This window comes from Aquarana catesbeiana, linkage group LG03 (genome assembly GCF_042186555.1).
Source record: "Aquarana catesbeiana isolate 2022-GZ linkage group LG03, ASM4218655v1, whole genome shotgun sequence".
Classification (NCBI taxonomy): domain Eukaryota; kingdom Metazoa; phylum Chordata; class Amphibia; order Anura; family Ranidae; genus Aquarana; species Aquarana catesbeiana.
The window spans coordinates 42,028,438-42,049,205 of NC_133326.1; the positions used below are offsets into that span (position 1 = coordinate 42,028,438).

Below are 20,768 nucleotides of genomic sequence, written 5' to 3' on the forward strand. Positions count from 1 at the left end.
CACAGCCACTGTGCTGCCCTATTCCATACATAGTAACATTACTGCATTCGAAGGAAACCAGTTTCAAAGATTTGAATTGACAAACACGTTTTCCACACCGCATAGAAATCACTTTATTTTACATGCCGTACACGTGGCCGCGGCCATGCTGTACAGTAATATGACAGCCAATCGTCGCCCGCCCTTCTACAGGCTGACCAATCCCACCACTCGTCGCCCTGCTGTCACGTGACACATGTAGTATTTCCATTCACGCCTTGACGTCACCCATCCCAGGCTGCATTCCCTTACTGAGCGTCCACCGTCCAATCAGAAGAGAGAAAGGCGGTCGCTTCGAGTGCAGCAGCCAATCACAGCTGAGCGGTGTCAGGGACATGCCCGGGCAAGCTCCGGAGAGAGAAGCCGGTATAGAGGAGCACGTGTTATCTGTGCGGAGAGTTCCGGAGACCGGCCAGGCGGAGGGTGAGAGGTGAGAGGAGTCTATAGGACGGTGTATAATGTCAGGAGAGGATTCTGATAGGAGTGGGTACGACCGGGTGGTATGAATAGTACTGATGTCAGCACTTAATGACGTTGTGTGACGTCATCGCCGTTCCTTGTACAGCTCCAGAACAATTCATTAAAGCTGGAATGAGGGGGGGATATAAAAATGACTTCTAGGGGCTCTGAAAGAGAAAAGTTCTTTTTAATTTTTTTGTATTAAAATCAGATATTCCCTGGCTCCTCCTCCTCGCCGCGTGACCACACCCTTTATAGGTGCTCCTCGTCGCTCGCAGCTCTGACATCATCCTGTACAATGGAGGACCTGCGTGTAAGACCGACGCCTACGCCGGTGGAGCGTCACATATGGCGACCCATCACATTTGGCTATGGAAGTGACGTTCCGCTGAGAAATTTCGCACTGTGCATGCGTAACTTGCCGATATGCGTTCCAAAAAATCACGGAAGTGACGTTCCAGACAAGCTCTTCTGTATAATTATTGATTGTAAGGCAGCACTTTGCGACAGGGCCCCTCGCCACGCTTCGGGCTCAGCCTCGCTTCGCTCGCCACACTTCGGGCTCAGCCTCACTTCGCTCACCACGCTTCGGGCACGGCTTCGCTCAGCATAATTATAATCTAACTCAGAGGTATGCAACCTGGGGCCCTCTAGCTGTTGTGGAACTACATTTCCCATGAAGCATTGCAAGGCTGGCAGTTACAATTACTCCCAGAGGCATGATGGGACTTGTAGTTCTGCAACAGCTGGAGAACCCCAGGTTGCCTACCCCTGATCTAAGGCCCCTTTCACACTGGGGCGGTTTGCAGGCATTATTGCGCTAAAAATACCGCCTGCAAACCGCCCCTAAACAGCCTCCGCTGTTTGTTCAGTGTGAAAGCCCGAGGGCTTTCACACTGAAGCGGTGCGCTGGCAGGAGAAGAAAAAATCTCCTGTCAGCCGCATCTTTGGAGCGGTGTATTCACCGCTCCTGCCCATTGAAATCAATGGGACAGCGCGGCTATAGCGAGGGGTTTTAACCCTTTTTCGGCCGGCAGCGGGGGGTTAAAACCGCACCGCTAGTGGCCGAATACCACGGTAAAACAGAGCTAAAAATAGCGCTGTTTTACCGCTACCGCCCCCTTCCGCCCCAGTGTGAAAGGGGCCTAACTCTGTCCACTTGGATGGCGGGGCTTGAACCTGGACTTAGGGGTGGAGCCACATAATAACTGTCGTAAAAGTGTTGGAACGCATATGGTGGCGGCGTTGTGCATGTGCGCTCCAGTAGGTAGCCAAATGTGATGGATCGCCATATGCGACGCTACACCGGGTGCAACTTTAAGACCCCGTTCACATCTCGCAATTTGGGATCACGGGCGGAATCTGTCCCCGTAAAATGGAAGCAGAACACGTGACGCGCTTTAGGATGTTGTTCTCTAATGGCACCCCAAGTGCAAAGCGATTCTGCTGTGAGTGTCTCAAAATTTGAGTTTTTAAAAATGTGCTGCGCTTGTCGCTCTAAGGCCCCTTTCACACTGGGGCGGTTTGTAGGCGCTATTGCGCTAATAATAGCGCCTGCAAACCGACCAGAAACAGCCGCTGCTGCCTCTCCATTGTGAAAGCCCCGAGGGATTCACACTGGAGCGGTGCGCTGGCAGGACTGGAAAAAAAGTCTTGCTAGCAGCATCTTCGGAGCGGTGAAGGAGCGGAGTTTATACCACTCCTGCCCATTGAAATCAATGGGACAGCGCGGCTATACCGCCGGCAACGCGCCTCTACAGAGTCGCTTTGCGGTGGTTTTTAACCCTTTCTCGGCCGCTAGCGGGGTGTTAAAACCGCCCCCCGCTAGAGGCCGAATACCGACAGTAAAGGCGCTTTACCGCCGCCCCAGTGTGAAAGGGGCCTTAAAAAAAAAAAAAAAAAGCTGCTTTTTGGGCTACAAACCCACATGAAGGGAATGGCCTGCTGTATGTGCGACTCTCAAAATCGCATGCTAATCACTTAATCAGAGCTGCGGGAGAGGGGCACTTGTTCGGCCCCTTTCACACTGAGGCGGTTTGCAGGCGCTATTGCGCTAATAATAGCGCCTGCAAACCGACCAGAAACAGCTGCTGCTGTGTCTCCAGTGTGAAAGCCCCGAGGGATCCACACTGGAGCGGTGCGCTGGCAGGACGGGGAAAAAAAAGTCCTGCTAGCAGCATCTTCGGAGTGGTGTATACACCGCTCCTTCCCATTGAAATCAATGGGACAGCGCGGCTATACCGCCGGCAAAGCACCTCTGCAGAGGCACTTTGCGGTGGTTTTTAACCCTTTCTCGGCTGCTAGCGGGGGGTAAAACCGCCCCCCTGCTAGCAGCCGCATACTGGCGGTATAGCACCACTAACAATAGCGGCGCTCTACCCCCTGCCCCAGTGTGAAAGGGGCCTTCCCGCTATGTGGAAGTGTGAATGCAGCTTACAGTGATTGTAAAGGCTCTTTTTTTTATTTATTTTTATTTAAAACAATAAACATTTGTTACCTCCACTGTGCAGCTCATTTTGCACAGAGTGACCCCAATCATCCTCTTCTGTGGTCCCCCGGTGGCTCCTCCTCTTATCAGATAACCCCCTAGGAGGAGCGCTCTCTCCCAGGGGGGTTACCTTGCGGGCGTGCTCTCGATTCCAGAATTTGGCGTCCATAGACACAGAATGCCGGACTTGGCCCCGGCGCCCGCGTCATTGGATATTATTGACAGCAGCGGGAGCCAATAGCTGCACTGCTTTCAATCTATCCAATCAAGAGAACCCCAGGCAGAGAGGGACAGCGCGTCTTCGCCGTGCGCAATATGGGGCTCAGGTAAGTAAAACAGGGGAGCCAGTGACTGACAGAAGTTTTTTTTTTTTTTTTCACCTTAATGCATAAGATGCATTAAGGTGAAAAAAACACAAGGGTTTACAACCCCTTTTTAAAGTGATTGTAAAATCCCCTTTAAAAAAAGTAAACATGTTATACTTGCCTGTTCTGTGTAATGGTTGTGTACAAAGTAGCCCCGATCCTCCTCTTCTCAGGTCCCTCTTCAGCACTCCTGGCCCCTCCCCCCTCCCTCCTGCCAAGTGCACCAACAGCAAGCAGCTTATACCTATATGTAAGCCTATAATAAGGCTCAGGGTGGATCAAAATCTGATTTTTTTTTTTTTTTTTTTTTGTGTGAAATTTATTTTAACCCTTTCATGACTAAGCCTATTTTTGAAATTTGGTGTTTACAAGTTAAAATCCGTATTTTTTGCTAGAAAATTACTTAGAACCCCCAAACATTATATATATATATATTTTTTAGCAGAGAATCTAGAGAATAAAATGGTGATTGTTGCAATATTTTTTATCACACGGTATTTGTGCAGCAGTGTTTTAAACGCAAATTTTTGGAAAAGTGACACTTTCATGAATTTTAAAAAATCCAAACAGTAAAGTTACCCCAATTTTTTTGTATAATGTGAAAGATGATGTTACGCCGAGTAAATAGATACCAAACATGTCACCCTTTATAATTGCACTCATGGAATGGCGACGAACTACGGTACCTTTGAATTTCCATAGGCGACGCTTTAAAAAATTTTTACGGTTACCAGGTTTGAGCTACAGAGGAGGTCTAGGGCTAGAATTATTGCTCTCGCTCTGACGATCGCGGCGATACCTCACATGTGTGGTTTGAACACCGTTTACATATGTGGACGCGACTTCCGTATGCGTTTTCTTCGCTGCACGAGCTCGCGGGGACAGGGGCACTTTAAAAATTTTTTTTTTTTTTTTTATTTTTGTACTTTATAAATTGTGTTTAAAATTTATTTTTTTTTACTTTTATTGCTGTCACAAGCAATGTAAACATCCCTTGTGACAGTAATAGGTGGTGACAGGTACTCTTTATGGAGGGATGGGGGGTCTAAAAGACCCCCCATCCCTCCTTTACACTTCAAAGTATTCAGATCGCCGAAAACGGCGATTCTGAATACTGTGTACTTTTTAAAATTCTGCGCCATTGGCAGCCGAGTAAACGGGAAGTGACGTCATGACGTCGCTTCCGCGTTTACAACAAGAAGGCTGGAACGAAGCCGCTCGCAGCTTCGTTCCAGCCCGCCCCCATCCGCCGAAGGCAGCCGAACGGACACCGGGCCTCCCGATCGCACGGAGGCCCGGTAACAGCGGCGGAAGGAGGGGATGTCCCCTCCCGCTCCTCCGGTATAACAGCCGAGCGGCTTTTACCTGCATCGGTTGTTATACACGGGTAGCCGATCGCCCGCTGTAAACAACGGTACCGGGATGATGCCTGCAGCTGCGGGCATCATCCCGGTATAACCCCGGAAAGCTGAGTACGCATATCTGCGTACGGTCGGCGGGAAGGGGTTAATAAAATTGCTTTTGGAGTAAAATCTATCTAAAATAGTTTTCCATTTAAAGCGGAGGTCCGCCGAAATTTTTTTTTTTTTTTTTTTTTTTTTCAAAGTCAGCAGCTACAAATACTGCAGCTGCTGACTTTTAAAATATGAACACTTAACCTGTCCAGGTTTCCCACGATGTCAGCACCCGAAGCCGATCTGTCCCTCGGCTCTCGGGTGCTGCCACCATCTTCGGTAAGGAAATCGCGAAGTGAAGCCTTGCGGCTTCATTTCCCGGTTCCCTACTGCGCATGCGCAATTCACGCTGCGCAATGCGGATGGTCCCTGCTGCTGTCTCTGGGACCCGTGTGTTTCCCAGTAGACAGCAGGGGGGGGGGAGACAGGAAGAGGCGTAGACTCCCATATTATACAGGTATCTGCACCCCCCCTCCTCCCTGAAAGGTGCCAAATGTGACACCGGAGGGGGGGGGGGTTCCCGAAAAGCGAAGGTTCAATTTTTGTGTGAGCCACCGCTTTAAGATGCATTAAAAATGTGGTTTATTCAGCATGAAATGGAGCTTAGTAATGTAGCATGAGGCTGTATATTCTGCAATATTTATGGTAAACTCATTCAATGAATGCAAGCTGAGATAACATGCACTGCATTGATGCATTCACACAATTTAACCGTAACAATGAGATAAAACAACGTTCAGGACTATTCCTTTATCCCATTGTTTTACAAATCTGTGTACACTACAAACTGTATGATTGAAGAGAAATACATCTGTGTCAGCCTCTAAGTTTGAGGAAGGGCAAGCGGCGAAAGTGAAATCTTCTAAGCCAGGGGTCTTCAAACTACGGCCCTCCAGTTGTTCAGGAACTACAATTCCCATCATGCCTAGTCATGTCTGTGAATGTCAGAGTTTTACAATGCCTCATGGGATGTGTAGTTCCACAACAGCGGGAGGGCCGTAGTTTGAAGATTCCTGTTCTAAGCAGCTTATAAACCTTTGTGATCTTTCTGCACATAGCTTGACGTTCTGCGTACCTCCCTTGAGGAGCAAAATGGTAACAGGTATTAAAAGACACCCAGTTTGGGAATATTTACTAACCTGACAGTTTATTATTCTAAATAGGAAAACTTCATTTTGTTATCAAATATTAAAAATTCTAACTACAAGCAAGAATAAGTCCTTACATTTAAAGAGCACCTGTCATTTCAGATCCATCATGGCAGCGCCCGTTAGCGGCGTCCACTCACCTGCTGCCGCCACGTCCCTCACCTTGTTGTGTCACTGCCGCATCACCAGTCGTCCCATTAAAGTGAATGAGACTGTCGGTGAGTCACCAGCGGGTCAGAGGAGGAGCCGCTCAGGGACAGAGATGACAGATGCCCTTTAAAAATTATGATTTAAAATTGAGTTGATTTATTTAAGCCTTTTTACTAGTAATTTAAAGCGGAGTTCCACCCAAAAGTGGACCTTCCGCTCGTTGTGCTCCTCCAGTGCCACATTTGGCACCTTTCTGGGGGGTGGGGGGACAACTATGTACATTGCATGTAATCATAGGGTGCTTTCAGAGCAGCCCCAATCACTTGAATATGGTGGGTTCAACAGGCGCTGTCTACCAAAAGCAACGGGTGTAATTTTTGTCATGGCCACTAGGGCAAAAATTGATTTAAATCTTGAATCGAGTTGAGAGGTCAAATCGATTCAAAATATAAGCAAATCGATTTTTTTTTTAGATTTTTTTTTTTTTTTTTTTCACCACGCCGGTCCCGAGGCGCTGTAGGCATGAGTTTAGGCGAGGCCGCGGCTTCGGCCTAGTCCGTGGACTAGGCCGAAGCCTCGCCTAAAAACTCATGCCCGCAACGCTTCCGGACCGGCGCTGACACCGCGCTGGGCCTGAAGAGCTGCGGGCAAGGAGTTTTTAGGCGAGGCCGCGGCTTCGGCCTAGTCCGCGAGGCCGGACGACGCGGACTAGGCCGAAGCCGCGGCCTCGCCTAAAAGCTCATGCCTGCAGCGCCTCGGGACCGGCGCAGTTTCCAAAGAAAAAAAAAAAATTCGAATTGAGTTTTTTTTTTTAAGAGAATCAAAGATATATATTTTTTTTTTTTTTTTTTTTTTTTTTAGAAAATCTCCCAGCCCTAATGGCCACTAAGCTAATCATCATGGTCACGGCATGTGCACACCCCCAGCTCCTGCCTCTGCTGCTTAAGGGGGTAGTGGTTGTGGGGCAGTAAAAGCATGGCTCAGCCACTGGGTTTTACCACAACCCAAGCGCTAGTGTGAACGAGCCCTTAAATGCACTGAAATCTTTGTAGTTGAATAAAGAAATGATGCATACACCATCTGTGGTATGTCTGTGGGTAGGTGACAGGTGCTCTTTATGGTAGTTTTGGGTTGTAATGTGTGATTCTCTCTTGTGGTTCCTCTCTAGCAATCCTTAGAGATGGAAGGCAGAGCAGCCCACAGTTTGTTTTATGGCTTCCGGGGGTCCAGCCACTACTTGAACTCGGCTCATAAAGACGTCCTAATGGAGGAGCCCAAAGTTTTATGTGCCAAAGGCCGCAGGAAAAGCCGGAAACACCAGCGCTTCCTGAAGTACAAAGAGTTTCTGCAGCAACGCGGGCGGCTGGGCACTCCGAGATGTGAGCCCATACCAGGGAAAGGAGAAGATTGGTGCTGTGATCGGGACAGCCATGGTGGGCTACATGTGGATGAACCGAATACAGACCTCCTGGAGGACCAGTCTACTAAACTGGAGAAGATAAAGTGCATGCTGTGTTCTCTGCCAGCCTCGGCCTCTGATTATTCTACAGCATGCGACTGTGACAGCGGCTTGTCCGTGTCCAGCAGTTCTCCCTCTAGCAGACCCTCGTCCCCCTGCTCCTGGCTAAAGCCTGGGAAGTGTGTTGCCATTGACTGTGAGATGGTGGGCACAGGGCCTGGTGGTAGGACCAGTGAGCTGGCACGGTGTAGTATTGTTAACTACAGAGGGGACGTTGTCTATGACAAATACGTTAATCCACAGCTGCCAATCAGAGACTACAGAACACGCTGGAGTGGGGTCACCAAACACCACATGAAGAATGCCATTCCATTTAAAACTGCACAGAAAGAGGTACGTTTTATAACACTTGGGGGTGTATTTATATAGAATTTGTCATTCATTCTGTGAAAGTGCTTGTATATTCATGGTATGTCAGTAGGGGAAAATTGAATGTTACTAGGCTATTTTCACTCCAGGTCAAATGTTGTTCCTTCCATTAGAATAGTAAATATCTGAAAAATACTGCATTGTGATGTGATGTCTGCCGGGACCCGCCAATTGTTCGTGAGACAGGCAGAACAGCAGTCTGCCTATGTAAACAAGGCAGATCACCGGTCTGTGAGAGGGGAATGTACTGATTCTCTGTTTCTGCTAAGCAGGAACACAGATCTTTACATTCCCCCAGTCAAAACACCTCCCCCCACAGTTAGCACTCGCAGGGAACACAGTTAACCCTTTGATCGCCACGGATGTTAACCCTTTCCCTGCCAGTGTCATTAGTACAGTGACAGTGCATATTTTTTAGCACTGATCACTGTATTGGTGTCACTGGTCCCCAAAAAGTGTTAGGTGTCCGATTTGTCCGTGGCAATATCGCAGTCCTGCTATACGTTGCTGATTGCTACCGTTACTAGTAAAAGATAAAAATATCCCACAGTTTGGTTTGCGCAAAAGTTATCGCGTCTACAATCAATATTCTCTTATTGGGATATTTTCTTAACCAAAAATATGTAGTGGAATTCATATTTGCTTAAATTGATGAAGACATTTTGTTCCTTTTTTTTTTTTTTTTTTTTTTTTTTTTTTTTTTTTCAAAATTGTCGCTTTTTCTTGTTTATAGCGCAAAAAATTAAACGCAGAGGTGATCAAATACCACCAAAAAAAAATCTCTATTTCTGGGGGAAAAAAAGTCAATTTTATTTGGGTACAGTGCCGCACGCTCGTGCGATTGTCAGATAAAGTAACGCATTGCCGTATCACAAAAAATGTCCTGGTCATGAAGGGGGGGTCAATCTTTCCAAACTGAAGTGGTTAATACCGCTTTAAGATATTGTTCCGAATATCTCATAATGCATCCTGTTCTTTGAATCATTTTGCAGATCTTGAACATCCTCAAGGATAAGAGAGTCATTGGACACGCTCTGATCAATGATTTTAAAGCTCTGAGATATCACCATCCCAAGGAACAAACCAGAGACACCAGTAAAATCCGTCTGCTCAGCCATATGGCAGGTCTATCCAAGACACCCTCTTTAAAAAGTCTAGCATTGTGTCTCCTGCAGAAACAGATACAGGTAAGAGAAGATATTCAACAGGTTATTGATTGGTGTGTGGTTTTTAATCATGGAGCTTTGTCTGGATGTCTATGGGGGAGATTTACTAAAACAAGAATAGAAAATTTTGGTGCAGCTCTGCATAGAAACATATTTCAGTGGTGTGTTTTTTTTTTTTTTTGTTTTTTTTTAAAGCTTAACCCCTTCCTGCCGACCGTGCGCAGATGTGCGTACTTGGCTTTCGGGGGCTATACCGGGATGATGCCCGCAGCTGCAGGCATCATCCCGGTACTGTTTTGTAGAGCGGGCGATCGGCTATCCATGTATAACAACCGATGCGGCTAAAAGCCGCTCGACTGTTATACCGGGGGACGGTGTTCAAATCATACATGTGAGATATCGCCGCGATCATCAGAGAGAGAGCAATAATTCTAGCACTAGACCTCCTCTGTAACTCTAACCTGGTAACCGTAAAAAATATTTAAAGCGTTGCCTATGGAGATTTTTAGGTACCGTAGTTTGTCGCCATTCCACGAGTGCGTGTAATTAAAAAGTGTGACATGTTTGGTATCTATTTACTTGGCGTAACAAAAAAATTGGGCTAACTTTACTGTGTGGGGGGTTTTTTTTTTTTTTTTTTTTTTTTTTAATTCATGAAAGTGTCCCTTTTCCCAAAAAGTTGCGTTTTTAACCACTTCAGCCCCGGAGGATTTGGCTGGCTAAAGACCAGAGCACTTTTTGCGATTCGGCACTGCGTCGCTTTAACTGACAATTGCGCGGTCGTGCGACGTGGCTCTCAAACAAAATTGATGTCCTTTTTTTTTTCCCCACAAATAGAGCTTTCTTTTGGTGGTATTTGATCACCTCTGCGATTTTTATTTTTTGCGCTATAAACAAAATAAGAGCGACAATTTTGAAAAAAACGCATTATTTTTTTACTTTTTGCTATAATAAATATCCCCCAAAAATATATAAAAAAAAAAAAAAATTTTTTTTCCTCAGTTTAGGCCGATACGTATTCTCCTACATATTTTTGGTAAAAAAAAATCGCAATAAGCGTATATTGATTGGTTTGCGCAAAAGTTATAGCGTTTACAAAATAGGGGATAGTTTTATGGCATTTTTATTAATTTTTTTTTTTTACTAGTTTTGGCGGCGATCAGCGATTTTTATTGTGACTGCGACATTATGGCGGACATTTTTGACACATTTTTGGGACCATTGTCATTTATACAGCAATCAGTGCTATAAAAATGCATTGATTCCTGTGTAATTGACACTGGCAGTGAAGGGGTTAACCACTAGGGGGCGGGGAGGGGTTAAGTCAGTACTATAGGGAGTGTTTTCTAACTGTAGGGGGGTTGGGCTGTGTCTGGCAGTACACTGATCTCTGCTCCCGATGACAGGGAACAGAGATCGAGTGACACTGTCACTAGGCAGAATAGGGAGATGCTGTTTACATCAGCATCTCCCTGTTCCTGCTCTCCGTGAGACGATCGCGGGTATCCCCGCGGCGATCGAGTCCGCGGGACCCGCGACCCGACTCGCGGAGCTCCCGGCCGGCGCGCACGCAATGCCACGGCGGGAAAGTCAAATGGACGTATATATACGCCCATTTGCCCAGCCGTGCCATTCTGCCGACGTACATAGTCGTGCGCCGGTCCTTAAGTGGTTAAAACACCGCTGCACAAATTCTGTGCGATAAAAAAAAAATTGCAACAATCACCATTTTATTCTCTAGATTCTCTGCTAAAAAAAAAAAATGTTATATATATATATATATATATATATATATATATATATATATATATATATATATATATATATATATATATATATATATTTATATATATATATTATAATAAAAAAAAAAAATATATATATATATATATATATATATATATATATATATATATATATATATATTAATATTATAATATAAATGTGTGTTTATTTATTTTGTGTGTATGTTTGGGGGTTCTAAGTAATTTTCTAGCAAAAAAATACGGATTTTAACTTGTAAACACCAAATGTCAAAAATAGGCTTAGTCATGAAAGGGTTAATTGAACAAGCTGACCTTAGAAGCTGATTGGCCACCATGCACAGCTGCACCAGATTCTGCACTCTCTAGTTTTAGGGAATCAGTCCTTGTATGTAATTTTTTTTTTGCAGGATTTTTGAAGAAAGCTTCAAAAGTGTTCTGTTAAATTTCCTTTTTAATAAGTTTATTCCATGTATGAGCTCCATCTAGTGGCTATGGTATTGTATTTTCCTAAAATACCTCAATCAAGGCAAAACACTGCATTATGGCCACTACATGGAGCTGACGATCATAGGGAATAAGCATATTACACACGTTACAGGGGTTGTTTATGACAGCCATGCAAATCCTCAGACATTTGCACACCAATATTTAAAAAAAAATATACCCCCTATGTGTAAGAATAACAGAGAGAAGCCATTTGTGGTTCCCCAAAAATATATAGTACTGTTAACAGTTTCTTTGGTTCGCTGTGCATTTTGCACCCTCCCCTCAGGTCAAGATTGAGCAGATCTTTGTGTGTTTGCCTCCTGCCTCTTATCCCCAGATGTAAGACAAAAAAAATGATCATCTGGATCTTGGCGTTGCTCTTTCTGTTGTAATCTGACCCTACTGTTACCTGGGGGAAAAAGGGAAAATCATCAGGATGTAGGAACCTTTTTTCTAATTTTTGTATTTCGGGGTATTTGTTCAGCACAGGTGAGAAATAGGTTTATAATTGCTTTAAAGTGGAGGACCACCCTAAAATAAAAAATTGCATCAAAAATCTTACAAAAAAAAAAAAAGTTTAACTTGCCTGAAACCCTTGTTGCTAGGCAATCTTCCTAATCTGCCTCTTCCTATTCCGCGGCGCTTCCTCTTCGACGAGCAGCCCCGTTGCCTTCTGGGACATGTGTCTGTCCCAGAAAACCACAGAGCCATTCACAAAGCGCTGCGCGACTCGCGCATGTGCAGTAGGAAACTGGCAGTGAAGCCGCAAGGTTCCACTGCCTATTTCCCTTCGTTAAGATGGAAGCACCGGCGGCCGATCCGATGGACGGATCGGCCTCGGGGGGCCGACATCGCGGACTCGCTGGACAGGTAAGAGTCCTTATTAAAAGTCAGCAACTACTGTGTTTGTAGCTGCTGACTTTAAAAAAAAAAAATATTGCGGCCGGAACCCCCCTTTAAGACCCCTTTCACACTGAGGCGCTACAGCACTAAAAATAGCGCCTGCAAAGCGCCCTGAAAGTGCCGCTGCTTTGTCTCCATTGTAAAAGCCCTGAGGGCTTACACACTGGAGCGGTGCGCTAGCAGGATGGGGGAAAAAAAGTCCTGCTAGCAGCATCTTTGGAGCGGAGTATATATCGCTCCTTCACCGCTCCTGTCCATTGAAATCAATGGGGCACCGCGGCTATACCGCCGGCAATAGTTCATATTCCCCTCGCACACATTCCTGGATGAGCTCACGAATATGGGTGCTGCAGCAACAACCAGCTGGATACTGGTTCAAGTCACAATAAAGATATTTGCCAGCACACCATGGAACAACGTGAATAGCGTCCAAACGTGTAATTTATTGCATGATCACAACACAAGGAGAGTGCAACGTTTCGGAGTCACGCAGGACCCCTTCGTCAGGCATGTGATGACAGCACTGGCGCGCTCTGTGACCAAGTCAATGAGACTGATCTCGGCCCCCTACCGTGTGACCCGCTGTCAGCCAATGACAGCTGATTACATGATGTAAACAGAAGATCGTTCTTTTTTTTCTTTCTGAGAGAAACAGAAAAGCCAATCACCGGCTTCTGTCAGAGGGACATTGGTCCCACACACTGACACCCACTGCTGCTAAGCAGTGCCCCATATCGGTGTCTCCTACCAGTTCCACCTTATCAGTGCAGCCTATCGGTGAAGGAGAAAAATTACCTGTTTGCAAAATTTTATAACAAACTCAAACTTTATATTTTTTTTTCGCTAAAATTTTCGGTCTTTTTTTTTTTTTTTTTTTTTTTTTTTTTTTTTGCTTTTAGTAAAAGATAAAAAACCCAGCAGTGATTAAATACCACCAAAAGAAAGCTCTATTTGTGTGAAAAAAATAACCATTTCACTTGGGTACAGTGTAGCATGACTGCGCAATTGTCATTCAAAGTGTGACAGCACTGAAAGCTGAAAATTGGCCTGGGCAGGAAGGGCGCTTAAGTGCCCAGTAATCAAGTGGTTAATAATTTGTAAAAGCTATCCTAGCAGCTAACTATTCCGACACCCCCCTGCCTTCTCAGGATCTCCCGTCCCACAAAGGAGCCTGGGACTGAAGCCTCTTGGACCATAGAGATGACCGAGGACTGGAACGTCCCCAATCATGTATGCATCATGTTATCATCCCCAAGCTTGTATGCCCTGCCGTATCCCCCACACTCATTGGCAAGTTGGGCTACCCATTGCAACAATGAGCCAATAGGAATGTGTTTAAGACAGCTTTAATGTGAAGCTTCAACACCAACCAAAAGCGCCTCTTGGAATGGCCTGGCTCTTACATGTGACGGGAAGGTTTGGGAGGCCGCTGTAAGTGTGTGCAGGCAATTCTGGGCGCCTGCACCTTATACATGCAAAGGATTTACCCCTACTAAAAAGCCAAAATACTCTGTTAAAACCAAAATGATTAAAGTTCTCCTTTTAGGAAAATGTTACACCCACATTTAGGCCCCTTTACACGACTGCTGCTATCAGGTCCGCCTGTCAGTTTTTCAGCCATAATACCCAGTATTTGTGTGTGTGTGTGTGTGTGGGGTTTTTTTTGTTTTGTTTTGTTTTTTCCAGCCGGTGGCTAGCTTTCTCATGAATGCAGTCTGAGTGGCTCATCAGCCGCTGGATTGCTTTCAGAAGCAGCGGGAGGGGGCAGCCCCCCCCCCCTCTTTTACCGGCACGCCCAAGAAACCATCCAATGATGCTGCCGGCTTGTCACACAGACCAGATCTTTGGCCATGGTGGACTGGAGTGATATCATGACATTACTTTCAGTCTAGGGGGCAGGTAAACAAATTTGCTTATTTTTTAATCTTTTGCTCATACCTGTCATCGTTTTTTCTATTACAAGAGATGTTTACATCCCTTGTAATGGGACTAAAAGTGATAAAAAAAAAATAGTGTAAAAATTAAATTTAAATAAGAATTTCTTTCCGTGCTTGTGCGCAGAAGCAAACGTATACACATGAGGTATCGCAATGATCATTCTAGTGAGGGCAATAATTCTAGCGCTAGACCTCTAACTCTAAACAGGTAACCTGTAAAAAAAAATGTTTTTAAAGGGTCACCTATAAATATTTTTGAGTACCGCAATTTGTCGCCATTCCATGAGCATGTGCCATTTTAAAGCGTGACATGTTGGGTATCTATTTAGTCGTAATATCATCTTTCATATTTTACAAAAAAAGTAGGGTATGTGTTTTGTTTTTTTTTTTTTTTTTTTGTATCTTTATTTACTTTTAAATTGCATTTGAAAAACCGATGCGCAAATATCATGCGACAAAAATTACAGCGATCACCATTTTATTCGCTAGGTGTGTGTGTGTGTAAAATATATATATATATATATATATATATATATATATATATATATATATATATATATATATATATATATATATATATATATATATATAAAAACCTTTTAAGTGTTTTATAAGTAAGTTTCTAGCATAAATTACTGAATTAAACTTGTAATCAAAAAGTGCCAGAAAATGCTTGGTCTTCAAGTGGTTATAGTAGACCTCCTTGGCAGCCATAGGGATAAAATTTGGTCTTTTTATACAATTTCTTTTGTGTAAATGTGTATTTTTCTTTGTGTAATGCAGGTGGGTAATAAGGGCCACTCCTCAGTGGAAGACGCTCAGACATGCATGGAGCTGTATAAATTGGTGGAAGACCAGTATGAACAAGACCTTATTGACATTCATGAAGCCACTGTGAGCATTCCAGAGGAGCGCGCTCAGAACAACAACCACTACATGGATGATCAGTACTGGCCATCAGACTTGGATGACGACTGCAAGTGATTGCCAAATACCAGACTGTCATTGCTTCACACCTCTATATCCATGTTAATAATTTTATTGCTGCTATTTAAATAACTTATTGTGTACTGTTGGTGTTATCACTTGAACTTCCTGTAAGTGAATGCTGCACTATTAAGATTCTGTAGCTGGAGGCATTGTAAGGGCACATTCACACCTTTTTGCCTTTTCAAGCATATCTAGCCTAATGCATTTTCTATTGGGGAAAATAAAGAAATTGTGTTTTTGATGCACTGTTTACATTGCACAGCAACGCACATTGACATGTATTTTGATATCTCCATTGATTCCAATGGAAAGCATAAAGGCATGATGCCTTATTCTCTACCTCGTTGGCCATTAAGCTTTTGTTTTTTTGTTTTCACTTGTTCAAAGTGGATGACACTCAGATGCCTACAAAAAAAAAAAAAAAAAAAAGTTGCTTTAACTTCAGGAAATTCCATCTATAATAACAGTTTGATCTCCAGTTGGGTTAACAAAAAATATCTAAGTCTGTATTGAAACAAGGTTTTTCTTCTTTAATATTAATGACGGTAATGGACTGTTTGATGAAAGAACTGTATACGTTGTCACCAATCACATCCAAATATTTACTGCAGAATAAACGCCTAAATCTGATGAATTGCTTTGTGGCTTTAGACAATTTTTTTGCCCCAAAAAGCCTTGTCCTTGCAGTTGTAAAATTATTACTCCACATAAAGATATGTATTGTTTTAAACGGTAGAAACTTTAGAGTTACAGTAGGAACAAAACAAAAAAATCACAAAGATGCAACAGAATATAACATGGCACCACATCCCAATAATGCATAGACAAAGAAGAAATGAGAGCTGAGGATCTTTTTTTTGTTATTGTTTGTATTTAATAAAATGGTTTTATTTTTAAGACTGGGTTCACACTTGTGCAATGCCCGACCTTGCATGTGATTCACACCGCATTGCTGTGCACATTTCATGCGATGTCTGTGTGATGCAAATTCAGCCATACAGTTTGTATGGCTGAAATTGCATTGCATTTGAGATGGTGCAGGACTTTTTTTTTATTTGGTCTGCACTGGAATCTGATTGCATTGGTGTTCAAGCCCATGCGATCAGATTCCACAGTTCACACTGTGAACCGATTGGGAGTGGGTGTCATTAACTTTATATTGACACCCGCAGTGGTTCGCAGATGTCAGTGTGAACTGCCTGCGAGTCAGATGCGATGTGGGAACCCACGCTGGTTCCCGTATTACACCAGTGTGAACCGGGACTAAAACTACATTATAAAAACCCATCTTGGGGTGTAAAAGATGAGCGTCCCCTAGACCAGTGGTATCCAAACTGCAGCCCAGGGGCTGGATGTGGCCCTTTGCTTACCTTTATCAGGCCCTTGGGACTCTATTCCTACTACACTAGCAATTGGGCATAATTCCTGTCACCAACAATAGGACACTATTCCTACCACTAACACTGATGATGGGGCACTATTCTATCTATCTTGTGTGTGTGTGTGTATATATTACACCGTTTTTATCAGCGTATAACATGCACCCCAAGTTTAGGAGGGAAGTTTAAGGAAGAAAACTTACATTTAAATGCCCATCATTGCAGCCTTGTCAGTGTCCATCTGTAGCCTTGCCCATCATTGCAGCATCGTCAGTGTCCATCTGTAGCCTTGCCCATCATTGCAGCATTGTCAGTGTCCATCTGCAGCCTTGCCCCTGTGTCATTTGCAGACTACTGCAGTTTAAAAATGGTGCCGCCTCTCTCGGCAGCTTTCGATTATTCTCGGTGTGTCTCGGCCATTCTCGGCGGCTCACGCAGGACTGCGAGAGCCGCAGAGAATGGCTGAAAGCGGCCGAAAGCCGCAAAAAGGCTCACAATCAGCAGGGGATCGGCGTATAACACGCACCCACGATTTTCCCCTGATTTTAAGGGGAAAAAAGTGTGTGTTATACGCCGATAAATACGGTATATCCATTACAAAGCTCCTTGGGGTGAGCAGTCTTTCAGGCGCAGATACTAAATCCAGTGGGGTAGTGACAAACAGTGAGGTGTTTATTTGTGATATATACAAGTCTATATACACAGGTGCTGTACAGTGTTCCAAAAAATAGCCAAACAAAAACCTAGCTGTGTCTCAGCTCTAAGTATACAATATATACAGGTCCTAACTACCAGGTTGAGCAAGCCTACAGCTTGTCAGTTTCCACAGATAAAGATTTTTACCAACCTTTTGCTCTCCCAGACCAGTGTTGTCTGTGTTTGCCAGGCCGAGAGCAAAGGCTGTCTGTCTTGTGTGAGCTTAGATTAGCCTGGGGGAGAGGACCAAGACCCGAACTGATCCATGGATCAGAGATCCCTGAATGTGTATGAGAGGAGCCTGGAGCCTGGGAGAGGTATAAACCCAGAACAGGACTTTTCCCGGCTCTCTCTGGAATGCTCTGCTAAAATATATACACCCAGTATCTCGCTAAAGGGAGTACACCGCTCATTTTTGTAAATATTTTATTATATCTTTTCATGTGACAACACTGAAGAAATTACACTTTGCTACAATGTAAAGTAGTGAGTGTACAGCTTGTATAACAGTGTAAATTTCCCCTCAAAAAAACTCAACACACAGCCATTAATGTCTAAACCACTGGCAACAAAAGTGAGTACACCCCTAAGTGGAAATGTCCAAATTGAGCCCAAAGTGTCAATATTTTGTGTGGCCACCATTATTTTCCAGCACAGCCTTAACCCTCTTGGGCATGGAGTTCACCAGAGGTTGCCACTGAGGTCCTCTTCCACTCCTCCATGACGACATCACGGAGCTGGTGGATGTTGGAGACCTTGCGCTCCTCCACCTTCTGTTCCCCCACAGATGCTGTATAGGGTTTAGGTCTGGAGACATGCTTGGCCAGTCCATCACCTTTACCCTCAGCTTCTTTAGCAAGGCAGTGGTCGTCTCAGACATGTGTTTGGGGTTATGTTGGAATACTGCCCTGCAAGCAAATCTCCGAAGGGAAGGGATCATGCTCTGCTTCAGTATGCCACATGTTGGCATTCATGGTTCACTCAAACTGTAGCTCCCCAGTGCTGGCAGCCCTAGACCAGGCCACTCCCACCACCATGCTTGACTGTAGACAAAACACACTTGTCTTTGTACTCCTCACCTGGTTGCCGCCACACGCTTAACATCATCTGAACCAAATAAATTTATCTTGGTCTCATCAGACCACAGGACATGGTTCCAGAAATCCATGCCCTTAGTCTGCTTGTCTTCAGCAAACTGTTTGCGGGCTTTCTTGTGCATCATCTTTAGAAGAGGCTTCCTTCTGGGGCAACAGCCATGCAGACCAATTTGATGCAGTGTACGGCGTATGGTCTGAGCACTGACAGGCTGACCCCCCCCCTCTACCTTTCAACCTCTGCAGAAATGCTGACAGCACTCATATGTCTGTTTCCCAAAGACCATCTCTGAATATGACGCTGAGCACGTGCATTTAACTTTGGTCGACCATGGCGAGGCCTGTTCTGAGTGGAACCTGTCCTGTTAAATCGCTGTATGGTCTTGGCCACCATGCTGCAGCTCAGTTTCAGGGTCTTGGCAATCTTCTTATAGCCTAGGCCATCTTTATGTAAAGCAACAATTCTTTTTTTTTTTTTCAGATCCTCAGAGAGTTCTTTGCCATGAGGTGCCATGTCGAACTTCCAGTGACAAGTATGAGAGAGTGAGAGCGATAACACCACATTTAACACACCTGCTCCCCATTCACACCTGAGACCTTGTAACACTAACGAGTCACATGACACCGGGGAAGGAAAATGGCTAATTGGGTCCAATTTGGACATTTTCACTTAAGGGTGTCATCATGTTGCTAACGGTTTGACTGTGTGTTGAGTTATTTTGAGTGGACATTAAATAGCAAAAAATAAAAAAAACCCAGTGGTGATTGAATACCACCAAAAGAAAGCTCTATCTGTTTAAAAAAAAAAAATCTAAAAATGTCATATGGGTACAGTGTTGCATGACTGAGTAGCTGTCATTCAAAGTGTGACAGCGCTGAAAGCTGAAAATTAACCTGGACTAGAAGGCGGTGAAAGCATCTGGACTTGAAGTGGTTAATATCACTTTAACTACTTGACCACCGAAAGGTTTTATCCTCTTCTTGACCAGACCATTTTTTGGTAGTCAGCATTGAGTGGCAATTAAATGGCAATTGCGCGGTCATGCAATACTGTACGCAAATGTATATAATTTTTTCACCTTAATAGAGCTTTTGGTGGTATGTAATCACCACTGGGCTTTTTACTTTTTTATTATATAAATAGAAAAAAAAAGAAAATTTTGAAAAAAAAAAATTTCTACTTTGTTATAAAACATATCCAATTAAAAAAAAATCGAATTTCTTCATAAATTTAGGCCAAAATGTATTCTGCTACATGTCTTTGGTAAAAAAAAAAAAAAAAATCCTAATAAGTAAATATTAATTGGTTTGCGTGAAAGTTATAGCGTCTACAAACTATGGTATGTACTGTATACTGGAATTTATGCAGCTATAGAAGCTATACTGTAATGGTGGTGATCATTGATTTATAGTGTGACTGTGATAGTCTGGTGCTAACAGACACTGGCTGGGAGGGACACTAACTGACAATGATGTCGTTTTTGACACTAATACAGAGATCAGTGATAATGCTGTACACCGACACTGGCTGGGAAGGTGTTAACATCAAGCGGCAATCAAGGAGTTAACTGTGTCTAACAATGTGTAATATGTGATGCTTTTACTTACTGATCTTGCATTTTTTTTCTCCCTGCTTTTCGGGGAGAAGAAACATCCAGATCCCTTGAAATATTTATGATGATGAAAAAGTCTATCATAACGTCTGAATGTAGAAGTAGCCATGAAATAGGCTTTGAGGACTTTTGGAATATCCAACTCGTGCAGATCAGCATCTGATTCCGCTGGGAAGGCTGGAAGCACCCATTCACAGGAGAGATGAAATATTGATGCCACTTTTGGGACAAAATGATCCAATGGTCTCAGCACAACCCTGTCTGGGAAGAACATGAAATAAGGTTCTGCTGCCCCCAATTCTTGGAATTCCGACACCCTTCCCCCTGAAGGTATGGTTAATAGGAAAGCCATTTTTAATGTGATATCCCATAATGAACAGTCTTCTGTCGGAGTACGAGGAGGGTTTGCTAGAAAATTGAGGACTACTGCCAGGTCCCATTGAGGGAGCCTATTTCTCTTGGGAGGGCGTAGTCTAAGTACCGCTCTCATGAAGTGCTCCACCAGCAGGTTTGCTGCCCATTTCTTTTGGGTAAAAGCCAAGATGGCTGGAATTTGCACCTTAAGTGAACTGAGCCCCAAATCCAATCCGAATTGCAGGAAAGACATGATTTGAGATACATTTGGGTCACTAGGGTCAAACTGACATCCAGCTGTAGAGCTTGTGAACCTATTCCATATTCTGGAGTAGATGGCATTGGTTGACCCGTTTCTGGAACTCTGTAAAGTTCTAATACCCTCTGGAGAAC

At 44.0% G+C, this 20,768-nt stretch overlaps 1 protein-coding gene across 1 annotated transcript; it reads left to right on the forward strand.

Annotated features, from left to right (window-relative positions):
• Positions 1-322: 322 nt before the first annotated feature.
• Positions 323-15,869, forward strand: LOC141131309 (apoptosis-enhancing nuclease-like). The gene is made up of 4 exons (XM_073618437.1): positions 323-469; positions 7,272-7,955; positions 8,984-9,178; positions 15,033-15,869. Exons 2-4 carry the CDS (start codon positions 7,284-7,286, stop codon positions 15,231-15,233), a joined length of 1,068 nt encoding a protein of 355 aa, XP_073474538.1. The 5' UTR covers positions 323-469; positions 7,272-7,283; the 3' UTR covers positions 15,234-15,869.
• Positions 15,870-20,768: the final 4,899 nt, after the last annotated feature.